Source organism: Podarcis vaucheri (genome assembly GCF_965113315.1).
Source record: "Podarcis vaucheri genome assembly, chromosome: 2".
NCBI classification, from domain to species: Eukaryota; Metazoa; Chordata; class Lepidosauria; order Squamata; family Lacertidae; genus Podarcis; species Podarcis vaucheri.
The window spans coordinates 124486647-124499705 of NC_138760.1; the positions used below are offsets into that span (position 1 = coordinate 124486647).

At 49.8% G+C, this 13059-nt stretch overlaps 1 protein-coding gene across 5 annotated transcripts; it reads right to left on the minus strand.

The window, feature by feature from the left end:
- Nucleotides 1-2057: 2057 nt before the first annotated feature.
- On the minus strand, nucleotides 2058-12286 carry LOC309524907 (zinc finger and SCAN domain-containing protein 23-like). 5 transcript variants are annotated; one of them, XM_082210133.1, is made up of 5 exons: nucleotides 11810-12286; nucleotides 8591-9558; nucleotides 5824-5959; nucleotides 4700-4810; nucleotides 2058-3187 (listed from the first exon to the last, which is right to left on the minus strand). In XM_082210133.1, exons 2-5 carry the CDS (start codon nucleotides 9389-9391, stop codon nucleotides 2694-2696), a joined length of 1542 nt encoding a protein of 513 aa, XP_082066259.1. In that variant the 5' UTR covers nucleotides 9392-9558; nucleotides 11810-12286; the 3' UTR covers nucleotides 2058-2693. The 5 variants fall into 5 exon arrangements, with proteins under 5 accessions (XP_082066259.1, XP_082066260.1, XP_082066257.1 ...); XM_082210134.1 differs by lacking the exon at nucleotides 11810-12286 and adding an exon at nucleotides 11612-11654 and having other exon boundaries at nucleotides 4700-4807; XM_082210131.1 differs by lacking the exon at nucleotides 11810-12286 and adding an exon at nucleotides 11612-11654.
- Nucleotides 12287-13059: the final 773 nt, after the last annotated feature.

Genomic DNA, 13059 nt, shown 5'->3' on the forward strand with positions numbered 1-13059 from the left:
ACACTTTATGTGGAAAAGAAAATGAACTTATGAAATCTAGGTTTGAGCACTGAAGGAAATATTGATTTATAGAAAGTGGAATTGATGGGTGTTGGGCTTGGAGTGGATGTTTTGAATAATTTTCTGTATATAGTTAACAGACGAATAGGAAGGTCTTCTTTTTCTCCCCCCCCCCTTTTTTTCTTCCTCTTTTCCGTTTGTGTTTTTATTTAGTTTTTTTAAATTTTTGATAAAAGATAGTAACCTTTGTATATTTTCTTTCAAACTTTAAATAACATTTATTGGGGAAATAAATCCCTCTCCCTGGGGAACTCTGGGAACTGTAGCACTGAGGGAAACAACTTTCAGCACCCTTAACAAACTACAATTCCCAGGATTCTTTGGGGGAACCATGACTGTTTCAAGTGGTGTGGTACGGCTTCACATGTGTCGTGCAGACGGGGCCTACGTTGAACACTAAAAAACAAGACAAATATATCACTAGTGCTGCCCAGGAAAACAAAGACGCCTTGCTGAAACAATGACACTGTTGGTGGGCCTCCCTAGGGAAAGCAGAAGGGGCCAATAAAGAAAAGGCCCCGTTCTCTTGCCCCCACCCTCTGGGGCCTGGTGAGCAAAGAAGAAACCTCAGACGACAAACTGACCGTCCTGGCAGGTTTGCAGACCTACCCACAAGTGGAGAACATTGGAAAGTGGGGGGAAATGGATCATTTTTGCAAGAAAATGATTGGAACGGAAAAGAGCTAGGCAACAGGGAGACCTTTGTGGTTGGAAGACAGTCTTGCATGGCCTGTTAGTTGAGAAGAATGTATGGAGTTCTACTTCTTGGGCAAGGGAGGAACCTTTCTCCAACTCGAGGGCCACATTCCTTTCCGGGCAACCTGCCAGGGGCCTCATACAAGTGCTGGGTGGGGCCAGAGGCAAAAGTGGGCAAAGCAACAAATGTCCATTTTTCTTCTATAGAACAGGCCGGCTCCTACAGCCACCCACCCCTCGATCCTGCCTCCAGGCAAGCAAGAGGCGCAGTCACGAGTTCGAGGATGCGCCCTGGCCTGACCAGCACACTTGAGGATGCTGCAAATAGCCAATGAGGGGACCTGGCCTGAGAAAGAGTCTTCAAGAGTCAAATACAGGGGCTTAGGGGCCCCCAGTCCCAAGCTTCTCCATCTCTGTTCTAGGGGGTGGTTTCCTCACAGGAACAGCCTGCTGGATCAGACCTGTCTAATGCGGCATCCTGTTCTCACATGAGCAAGCCTGCAAGCAGAAACTTAGCCCCACAGCAACTTCCCCCCTTCCTGCTGTTTCTAGCAACCGATATTCAGAGACGTTACTGCATGGAAACGAGCAAAATTGAAGAATTTAGGACAGTGTTTCCCCAACTTGGGGCTCCAGCTGATTCTTGTACTACAACTCCCATCATCCCTAGCTAGCAGGACCAGTGGTCAGGGACGATGGGAACTGTAGTCCACAAACAGCTGGAGCCCTAAGTTCGGGAAACACTGGTTTAGGAGAACGTTCCAACAAAACATTTATCTAACCACGGTGTTGGGGGGAGCAGCTAAGGCACAGAGGCCAAACTCTCCTTGAGGGTTTTTGCCTGGCTGGAATATGTCCTCGAGCTCTGATCATCCCAGAGGATGCTGGTCCATTTGGGCGGACGGGGCCCCCGCTCCACCAACTTTACTCTGCCCACAGCCTGCCCTCGCTTGCCCTGCCTTCTTACCTGAAACCCGTGCAGAGGGTGGCACCGCCCGCCCACTTCCTCTGCCTGAGTCTTGGGGTTGCCCCTTGGGCAAAACCAGAATCGGTTGGCTCTGCCTGTCGTTGGCTCTCCGGCGCCACCTACTGTCAGGCTCCCTTCAGTCCATCCCACCAGTCCCAAGGGGCATAACTCCTCTGTCAAGGGCACTTCCCAGGCAAGGAATGCATACGGCCGACAGTTAAGTATTTATTGTCAACGATAACACAGTCGCTTCTACAGCTCTGGACACCTGTGCACCCCGGTCTAATGGTTAGGCAGCTATTTCAAGGAGCAGTTGCAAAACCAGTTCTCCTCCACCAATTGCTTGCATGCACGCAGTCAGAGACTATGCCTGCAATTTCCTCTGCTCCTCCATTTTCAATCCCCTCCTGGTTCTGGGGAACAGTGACGCAGGAAAGGGTGTGGAAGTACCCGGCCCCCCGCTTCTTTCTCCTCCCGAACCATCCCATGCTCCAACTCCCGACACTTCCCCTTCCTCCGACTCTTGCCTCCTGGCTGGTGCAGATCCCCACAAACCAGTCCTCCCTCTTCCGAGTCAGACTCCAGCCCCCACATTCCCCAGTGCACAGCCATTGTCCTGTGGGTCCCTGACACCCTCTCATTTTTCTGGAAGGAGCACAGAGGGGGCTGTGCGAGACCCTATCAAAACTACCCCACTGTACAATGGAGAATTTCCACATTCATCCCTCCAACCGCTGTTGCAAAAACGAGGGCGGAAGTATTTTGCCACCTTAAAGGCTCAATCAAGTTATTGTGGGGGTTTTTGTGTGGTGGATTCCAGTCTCACAAAAGCTTACGCTGCAGTAAATGCATTACTCCTCATGGTGGCGCCATAAGGCGTACTAGGCTTCAGTGCCTCTCTAGTCCAACATCTTGTTTGCCACAGTGGCCAACCAATAGGAAGCCCACAAACGGGATACCGGCTGCCTCCCTAGCAGGGTATAGCGTCATCATCACTAGTAACCAAATATATTCTCTGATTTCCAGGGATGCTGGCTTCTTTCCTGAAGCCTTCCCCACCGTCGGAGCCTTGGGACGATCTCCGCTCCGTGTGGATTTTCTCGTGGTTTGTTAGGATTACTCTCTGGTTAAAGGTTTTCCCGCAATAGGAGCATTTATACGGCCTCTCCCCTGTGTGGATTCTCAGGTGTCTCTTGACGCTGGATTGTGTCGTGAAAACTTTCCCGCACAGAGGGCACTGTCTGCTTCCCGCTCCTTTGTGCAGTCTTTGTGGAGCCGGCGTTTGGCAAAGGTCGCCGGCTGGAATAGCCGTGGGGTTCATCTTCCAGCCCTGCGCCAGGTCTTTGGCCCACCTCTCCGCTCCCTCCTGTGGGCTGCAGATTCCTTCTTCGTTCCAACGGCCCAATTTCGTTGGGGGCGCCCCCAAAACTACCCTGCCCTGTTCGTGCACCAGCCTAGCACCTCCTGGAACAGAGAGGAAATCTTTGTCAAATGGGAATCTTGGAAATAGGGAAAAGATAAACGGCTGCCGGCCTGGAAAGGGGAGTCCTGCTGGCAGAGGTGTCAAAAAAGGTTATTTATGTATGCCGCTACTGCGGCCCGTGTTTCATTAGCCCCAAAATGGAAAACGAGTGAAGAAGAAGAATGGCAACTTAGACTGATGGAATATGCGCAGCTTGCGGACCTAACTTAGAGAATAAGAGAACAAGAAGAACATGTGTTTGAAGAAGATGTTTATTGAATATATGGGAGGAAATTGTGTGCACTTGAAAACATTGGCAGCATTAAGATAAATTCAACAGTGTAAATCAGTTTTGATGGCTGTACTAATGGAATACTGAATGGTTTAGTTGATATAAAATACCGTATTTTTCGCCCTATAGGACGCGCTTTTTCCCCTCCAAAAATGAAGGGGAAATCTGGGTGCGTCCTATGGGGCGAATGCAGGCTTTCGCTGAAGCTTGGAGAGCGAGAGGGGTCGGTGTGCACCAACCCCTCTCGCTCTCCAGGCTTCAGGAAGACATCCACAGCCTAGGCAGCCCTGCGGGAGGTCCTGCAGGGCTATCTAGGCTGCAGATAGCAGCCTGCCGCCCAGCGCGAGGGGCACCCTGAAGCAGAGCGCCCCCCGCACCGGGCAGACATCCACAGCGTGGGGAGCCTTGCAGGAGTTCCCCGCAAGGCTCCCCACGCTGCGGATAGCAGCCTGCCGCCCTGCGCGAGGGGCGCCCTGAAGCAGAGCGCCCCTCGCGCCGGGCAGACATCGGCCAGCCCCACAAGCTCGGGGGACAGCAGGGAGGCGCAGCGCCAACCATCCCGCTGTTCCTCGACCTGGTTTGGTTTCCCCGACCTGCTTTTGGGGGGGAAATAAAGGGGGGGAAATTTCCTTTGTTTCCCCCCAAAAAAACTAGGTGCGTCCTATGGGACGAAAAATACGGTATGCAGGGATTTATGTTATGCAAAATGAACCATGGAAAGGGAAGAAAGGAGTCATTGATATTTTAAGGTTGTTTAAATGAATATTCTAAATTGTAATATATATATAGAGGTGCCATCAGTATTGGCATTCCACCGGCTCTTGAGGACATACCTATGTAGACAAATGTTTCCTCAATCTCCTGATCTGAGTTTCCTTCTTTAACAGCTGCTTCTAGCTGCTGTACTGTTTTGATTGGGGGTGTTTATTTTAATATTTTGATGGAACTGCTTTAGCACTACTGGGTCTCCCTGCCTTCTACCCTAACATCCCTAATGAAACTCACTAGCCACTGCCCTGCGTGTCACCGGACTACAACTCCCATCATCCCTGGCCATCAGGCCATGCTGGCAGGGGCTGATGGGAGCGGGAGTCCGCCAGCATGTTCCCCATCCCTGCTGTGGCCCTTTCGCCATTACAACGTCCCCCTTGCGCCAAACGCATTCTCCTGTGAGGTTCCCCCAGCTCTATGGCAAATCAGTCTCAAGGTTCCCCCTTCTCACCAATCTCCGCTGGGAAGGAGAGGCTCTCCCGGGATCCTCCTGGCGAGATCTCAAGCACGTCTTCCGAGCGAGGACCTCCTAGCGGAAAACCCTCGATGGTGCTGTTCTCTTCTGGAGACAAAGGGAGACGATATTGAATGTAAGAAAAGCCTGCTTGATCAAGCCAATGGCCCATCTAGCCGAGCCTCCTGCTCCCACAGCGGCCAACCAGAAGCCTGTGGAAAACCCACAAGCAGGATTCGACCACAAGAGTCATCTCCCCTCCTGTGGTTTCCAGGAACTGGTGCTCAGAAGTGCCTCCAGCTGTGTAAGGAGAGCAAAGTTGTCGTGGCTAGTAGCAACTGACAGCCCTGAATTTATCTCATCCTCTTTCAAAGCCATCTAGGTTGGCCATCATTGACTCCAGTGGGAGAGAGTTCCGTAGTCTAACTAGGCACTTCAAAAAAATGTTTGCTGGGAGGTCAACCACTGGGCTTCACCAGCAGAAGTCTCACTTGGGGAGGAGGAGAAACAGGTGGGGGGAAAGCACTCTATAATGATTCCCCCCCCCCCGAAAAACATTTATCCCCCAAAAGACACTTATAAGAAATTTGCTGAGAACTGGTGCCTGCTTTTGCCATCACTTTCCCCTCCTCCTGCCCCATCTCTTTTCCTTTTGTGTCGTGACTTTTGGATTCCTAAGCCTGAGGGGCAGGGACCATGTTAATATCGGTCGCCGTAAGCCCCTCTAGGAACATTTCAGGGCTGAAGAGCAGAATTTTAAAAACTTGCTTCTGGTAATAATACAGTGGTACCTCAGGTTAAGAACTTAATTCGTTCTGGAAGTTTGTTCTTAACCTGAATCTGTTCTTAACCTGAGGTACCACTTTGGCTAATGGGGCCTCCTGCTACCACCGCACGATTTCTGTTCTCATCCTGAAGCAAAGTTCCTAACCTGAGGCTCTATTTATGGGTTAGCGGAGTTTGTAACCTGAAGCGTCTGTAACGTGAAGCATCTGTAACCCGAGGTACCACTGTCCATCGCATAAATCATACTGGACCAACTGCGTTTTCCTGTCCAAGATGCCAGGCTTTCTGTGAGTGGGAGAAGCCCCAGGCAAAACCAAGAACGGAGGAAGTCTTACCCAGTTGGCTGGCGTCTCGGTCCATGAGGGAGTCAACTGCTCCACCATCAACTTCCTGCTTGGGCCTCCTCAACTCCTTGGCACCAGACAGAGCCTGTTCTTCTGCTGGAAGTGGGGCGACCACTTCTGCCACAGCCTGGAAAAAATAGCAAGGATGGAGCCTTTTAGCAAATAAGGAGAAAAGGCATGCTGTGGTTTTTTAGGGGTGGCGGACAGTTTTTCCTATTCACATCTCACCAATTTCAAATTTCTTCCTGAAGAGTGGCATGCGGTTGAGGACCTGTGGCAGGAGCCTGGGAAATGTCATAGAATCATAGAGTTGGAAGAGACCACAAGGGCCATTGAGTCCAACCCCCTGCCAAGCAGGAAACACCATCAGAGCACTCCTGACATATGGTTGTCAAGGCTCTGCTTAAAGACCTCCAAAGGAGGAGACTCCACCACACTCCTTGGCAGCAAATTCCACTGTCGAACAGCTCTTACTGTCAGGAAGTTCTTCCTAATGTTTAGGTGGAATCTTCTTTCTTGTAGTTTGGATCCATTGCTCCATGTCCTTTGATTTTGCATTAAGAGGGTGTCTCTGGCACACAGCCCAGTCTCAGAAGCTGACCCGTATTATAAGGTTGTGCAAGGGCCACAGCAAGCCCGATATGTTTTGCCCCGGTACAGTGCCTCTTCCTTCCCGTTGTCCGTGACTCAGAGGAAGTTGCGACACTTAACGTCTACTCTGACAAACTTTTGGAGGGCCTCGTTTCACTTAAGGATGCAAGAAGAGACCAACAAGATCAGGCCAGCTGCCCATCGAGTCCAGCATCCTGTTCTCACCGTGGCCAACCGGACGCCCATGAGACATTTGTGGGCAGGATCCGAGTGCAATGGCACCTTCCCCTCCTGCGGTAGCTGTTCATAGCCTTGTTCTCCACGAAGCTGTCCGCTTTCGAACCTAGACCACAACACCCCCCTCCAGAAACCCTTTCTCCTCCCTCTTCCTTTTCCCAATTCATTTACAGTGGTACCTCAGGTTAAGAACTTAATTCGTTCTGGAGGCCCGTTCTTAACCTGAAACTGTTCTTAACCTGAGGTACCACTTTAGCTAATGGGGCCTCCCACCGCCGCCACGAGATTTCTGTTCTCACCCTGAGGTAAATTCTTAACCTGAGGTACCAATTCCGGGTTAGCGGAATCTGTAACCCGAAGCGTTTGTAACCCGAGATACCACTGTATTTTATATGGTTCATTTAAATTTTGCCCCATAAAAAACTCACATCAACAGACAGCAATGGCATGCGTGCTTTTGCTTGTGACGCAAATCGCTTTTGCCGTTTCTCTGATTTTTATTTTGTTTAAATGACGAAAATGGTGGCAGAATTTAACATTCTGTCCTTTTTCTCAGTCTAAGTTGTCTCTCCAGAGTGTTCCCCGGGCGGCAGGAGTTTTGGAATTGCTGGGTCCCAGCTCCATTCGTGTCTACCTAGCAAACCAAATGAGACCCACTCTGCTTTATTCGGCTGTTACAATTAATTTGGCTTGCATTTCTGTGTTTCTGGTTCATCACTTGCATTATGTTATGCAAAAAATTAATAGAAACAACGTTTGTTTGTTTTTTTAAAAAAAGAAGGGCATCCAATAGTGAAAAGGAGTGAGTGTGTGCTCAAATACCCCTAATATTTAATAATAATAATAATATTTTTTATTATTTATACCCTGCCCATCTGGCTGGGTTTCCCCAACCACACTGGGTGGCTTACAGAACAGGGCTCAAGACAAAATAAAAAAATTCCTTCCAGTAGCACCTTAAAGACCAACTAAGTTAGTTCTTGGTATGAGCTTTCGTGTGCATGCACACTTCTTCAGATACACTGACTGCAATAGGAGATTGAAGTGTTCTCCTACTGGTTTCTCTGTTTTGTGATTCTTGATGTCAGATTTAAACCAGACATTCTATACAACATCTCAAAGTAGCTGTTTTACTACAAAGGAATTTCAGAAATAGACTGGAAAGAGAAGCTGCTGAATTGCAACTCATTACCAAACTTAAAACCATGGAGAGACCTGGTTTGAACAAAGACATTGGATTCTTATCCCATTATACATTACTAAGCCATTTCTCACCTTTTCACCCCTTGCCTTTTCCTGTAAGACCTATTGCAGTCGTTAAGAGTCGTCAACAGGCTCATCTCAGCTATCTGCCAATCTCCCATTCCCACCACCCTTCTGAGTTATACCCTTCCCCACCTTCTCACTATATAGAAGGATCTGGCAAACTTCTGTTTATTTTGACTATGGCAGACCAACACGGCTACCTATCTGTAACAGGGCTCAAGACAGTTCAGATGGTAGAGCACAACTCTTAATCTCAGGGTTGCGGGTTCGAGAAAGATCCCTGCATTGCAGGGGTTTGGACTTGATGACGCTCGTGGTCCCTTCCAATTCTACAATTCTGGGGGTTGATCTTCACCCAGGCAAAACAGTACCACTAAAGCACAAGAAGAAGACATCAGCAGATTCAAGGGTTTTAGGATTTTGCCTGCCCCATGTACAAACCCTCCCCTCTTAGCATCTTCTGAGATTCACACAATGGTGTGAAGGTTGTAAGAAGCAGCGTGTCTCCTCCATCATCCTGTTCTCGCAGTGGCCAACCAGAAGCCCCATGCGAAGGCCACAAGCGGGAACCTGACCATAATAGCACATACCCCCACTGGCTCCAACATGCGCTCGGTTCCTCTCCTACCCCCAAGATTGCCACGGGCCACATGCCACGCCTCACCTGCTGCTCCTGGCTCCGAGAGGCCGCTCGCTGCACCTGCAGGAACTCCTCGGCCAGGGCCACCGCCTGCGAGCAGCTTTCCAGGTCCTGTCCCCTGACCCAGCTCTGCATCTCGGGCGGCAGGATGGTCAGGAACTGCTCCAGGATCAGCAGCTCCAGGATCTGCTCCTTCGAGCGCCTCTTGACCTTCAGCCACCCCTGGCAAAGTTTTTGGAGTTGGCCATAGGCCCCTCTCGGCCCCTCGGCCTCCTGGTAGCAGAAGCGCCGGAAGCGCTGGCGCTGCTCCTCCCTGCTCATGGTGTCCCCGCGCAAGATGGCCGCCTTCACTTTCCCATAATCCTCTCTGTCTCCGGCCTCCAGGCTTCGAAAGGCCCACTCGGCTTCTCCGCTGAGGGCCGGCTGGAGGCGGGCCACCCACTCGTCCCGGGGCCACCGGCAGGCTTCAGCCACTTGCTCAAAGGAGGCCAAAAACCCCTCCGTGTCCTCCCAGGGCGTGGGCTCCTCTGGTAACTGTGGAAGCCCCCAGGCCGAGGAAGGATGAGACTCGATTTTCCTCAGGAACTCCTGCCACTGGGTTTCCCAGCGCTGGAGGGTGGCCTCTCCTGGTTCCGGTTTCACCTGGTCCGCTGGGATTTTGTGGAGGAAGCCCCAAATGCTTCCAGCCTGAAGCACACGTGGTGGCTTCCCAATTCCTGTTCCAGGGCAGGCCGGATCCTGACCCCCCGCTTTGTTCCTGGGCAGTTCCAGAGCAGGTGCAATCCGGAGGCCAAATCCCGACTTGGGTCCCTGGTCGGCAGCCATGTTGTTTTCTCTCTTGCAAGGAACTAACTTCACCTAGCTCCGAGATGCAATCTCCCAAGCGCCGGTTGCAAATGATGCTCTGCCGATGGACCACTCAGCATCCAACATCTGACTTTCTTTGCTCACAATTGGGCCAGGCTGAGCGCCAGAGCTCAGGAGATTTCTCCCTGCGGGGAAATAAAAAGGGGGTGATTTCAGGATTGGAAGAGACTATGCACTTCCGACGAAAGAAGAACGGCAGACGAAATTAATGGACTATGCAGAATTGGACAGAACAACAGGAAGGATTTGAAACCTGCGGGACCAGAGATTTACAGAAGATTGGAAGAAGTATATGAATTATATGAAGAGCAACTGTAATCAACAAATTACGCTAGTAGGACTACAAGCAGTTTTGTAAGGAGAAATATACGAAGTGTTACAAAGTAGAAAAAGAGATATTGGTTACAAGTTTGAAATGTAATAGGGAAGATAAGAAATTCATACTGAGAGATTAGATTGGAAAATTTTCAGACAGGATTGATGGAAGTCAAAAATTTGAATAAGATGTAAAAGTATGTTTAATTACTGTTGAAAATGATATGTTAAAAAAACTAATAAAAAATTATATGTATATATATAAAAAGGAAGAGACTATGCACAATATGAAGCAAGTCACCCCTGTGCCCGTACAACACTGATACTGAGCTCAAGGATTGAGGGAGGCCTGTAGTTCAACGGTCCTGCTTCAAAGGGTCCCAGGTTCAAATCCTGGCAACTCCAGGCAGATCTGGGACAGGCTCCCTGCCTGAAACAACAGAGAACTGATGCTAGTCCGTGTTGCCAATATTGAGCCAGATGTGCTCAGTATAAGACAGCTTCCTAGGTTTTTACTAGAGAGCAGAATCCATTGAACACGGTGGGGCTTCGCTCCCAGCAAATACAGAATCACAGTATTGCGAAGGTCATCTAGTTCAATCCCCTGCTATTCAGGAATCTTTTGCTCAACGATGGACTTGAACACGTGACCCGGAGATCAAGAGTCCCATGCTCTACCTGCTACAGCTTGGTTGTATGTTTACACAGCTCCTAGCTGACTTTTCCTCTGGGGTTTGCAACCTTTTTGGGTCCACGGCTCCCTTGACCAACTACATTCTTTTTCTGCGGCACCCCTGTGGGGCTCCGGAGCCCAGTTATATCTCCCCTTGCTTGCAGCCCCTCATCCCTTTTCAAACTCCCTCCATTGTGGAGTGTTCCCTCAGCCTCCTCTCCTCTCCCCTCTCCTTGGGGGTCCTCTGGGCAGCCGCCACCGCAGCCCTTGGTCTCTGAGCTGCCCCCACTGCCCCAAAGAGAGGTGCCTCCTCACACTGCCCCACAGGGGCCTGGGAAGCACCCCCTGGCCAGCCCCAGAGGCACCATTTGCCTGCAGAGCTTGTAGCCAGGGCTGCTGCAGCAAAAAACTGTGCAAGCTTTTGGGAGGCAGAGATGCGAGAGGGCATCAGACGAGGGAGAGGAAGGAAGGAAGGAAGGAAGGAAGGAAAGAAGGATGGAGGCCAGTGTCGACCAATCACCAGAACCATCATTCAAGGCACCCCAGCGACTGGCCCAAGGTAACTTAGGTAGCTTCGCGGCTGAGTAGGGGAGTCAAACTCTGGTCCTCTCCTCCAGTTCTGCCATCCTGGGATTCCAGCTTCAAGACACAGCGAAGCCTGTGTGGTGTAATGGTTAGAGCGCTGGACTAGGACCTGGGAGAGCTGGGTTCGAATCCCCACTCAGCCATGCGGCTCACTGGGTGACCTTGGGCCAGTCGCTGCCTCTCAGCCTAACCTACCTCAGAGGCACCTTAAAGACCAACTAAGTTAGTTCTTGGTATGAGCTTTCGTGTGCATGCACACTTCTTCAGATACACTTCTTCAGTGTGTATCTGAAGACGTGTGCATGCACACGAAAGCTCATACCAAGAACTAACTTAGTTGGTCTTTAAGGTGCTACTGGAAGGATTTTTTTTATTTTGACTATGGCAGACCAACACGGCTACCTACCTGTAACTACCTCAGAGGGTTGTTGTGAGGATGAAATGGGAAAGAGGAGAACCTCGGAGACCACCTTGAGCTGTTTGGAAGATAAAAGGTGGTTTATAAATTTTATATATATATCATATTGCCCTTCAGCCATCCCACCCCCAGCCCCGCCTGTTCCTGGTTCTGCTAGACGTGCAGGATCGACCCCTTCTGGACTCACTCAGATCCAAAGCCACGTGCTCCTTCCTCCCCGCAAGGAGGGAGATAAAAGGTGGTTTATAAATTATATATATATATATATATATATATATATATATATATATATATATATATCATATTGCCCTTCAGCCATCCCACCCCCAGCCCCGCCTGTTCCTGGTTCTCCTAGAGGTGCAGGATCGACCCCTTCTGGACTCACTCTGATCCAAAGCCACGTGCTCCTTCCTCCCCGCAAGGAGAGATCCCCAGACCCCCAAAGCAACAACGTGTCTTGGGGGAGGAGGAAAGTGAATATAAATTCCTTATTTCTCCCGGCACAGACCCCGAAGATGCGTCTCGCTGCCCTTCCAGAGCAAAGCCAGCAGTCGATCTCCCGGCGGCCCGATCCTTTGTGGCTTTACGCGGAAGAAAACGCCCTGCAAAAACTGCTGCTCGGAGTGCGTGACTTTCTGCAGCCCGAGCGAGGCGCCTGCTCAGCTCCTCTCTTCCAAATCCCTGGTCTGCAACCCTCCTCTCTCTTTCCCTCGCCTTGTGCATTGGCTTAAAAAAAATAAATGAATAACCATTATCATTATTAAAATAGCCGCGGCCGCTTTAAAAGGGGACGTCCGAAGCAGGCACTTTGCAACAGCTTCCTTGGGAATGGTAGTTCACAGCAACAAGGAACTGTACTACAAGTCCCAGGATGCATTGCGGGCCTAGCAGGAAATGACATCACCTCCCCTCCCTCCCCCCCTGCTTCAAAGCTATGAGCAAATCGAATAGGTAGGGCAGAGGGGGGGTTGGAAATAGGGGTTAGGAGGGGGAAAGGGAGTGCAAAAATAGGAATTCCCTTTGTTTGAAGGAGATCAGGCAGCAGGAGCTCTGTGCTGAGACAGGTTGGAGGGAGACTGGGGGCTCACCTCCGGTATATATATATATATAAAATATGAGGAAATTGTTGTGTATTGAGTTAAAGGATTTTATATCTGTATTATTATTGTCTGTATTTGCATTAGGGTAAAGTAACTGCCTTTTGGTTTCAAAGGGTACAGCTACTATTGGTCCATTTAAGCTGCTGTATTTGGATCCTCTGTCTTATTGGTTTCCTCCAAAAGGCAGGACTGTGATTGCCTGGTATTGTTCCCTCCAAAATGTATCCTTTCTAGCTAGTCCCCTGTCCCTAATAAATGTAGCTTTCCCCTCCTCAGCCTTCAGTCTTGTTTGCTTTAATAAAGAAGCATTACTAGAGAACTGTCTCCAGCATATTATGTCAAGAGAGCTGAAATCAGAAACCCCACGTCACAACAAAAATATATATAGTGCTTTATTTTCTAAAAAAAAAAAAAAGTTTAGGAGTACTCTCATTCCGTCTGAGAGTGAGGAAGCACTGTGACTGGAAATGAGGCCTCCATCAGGGGTAGCAATGGAACTGATGGTTCGCCACGCTAGAGAATAAACTAAATTTTT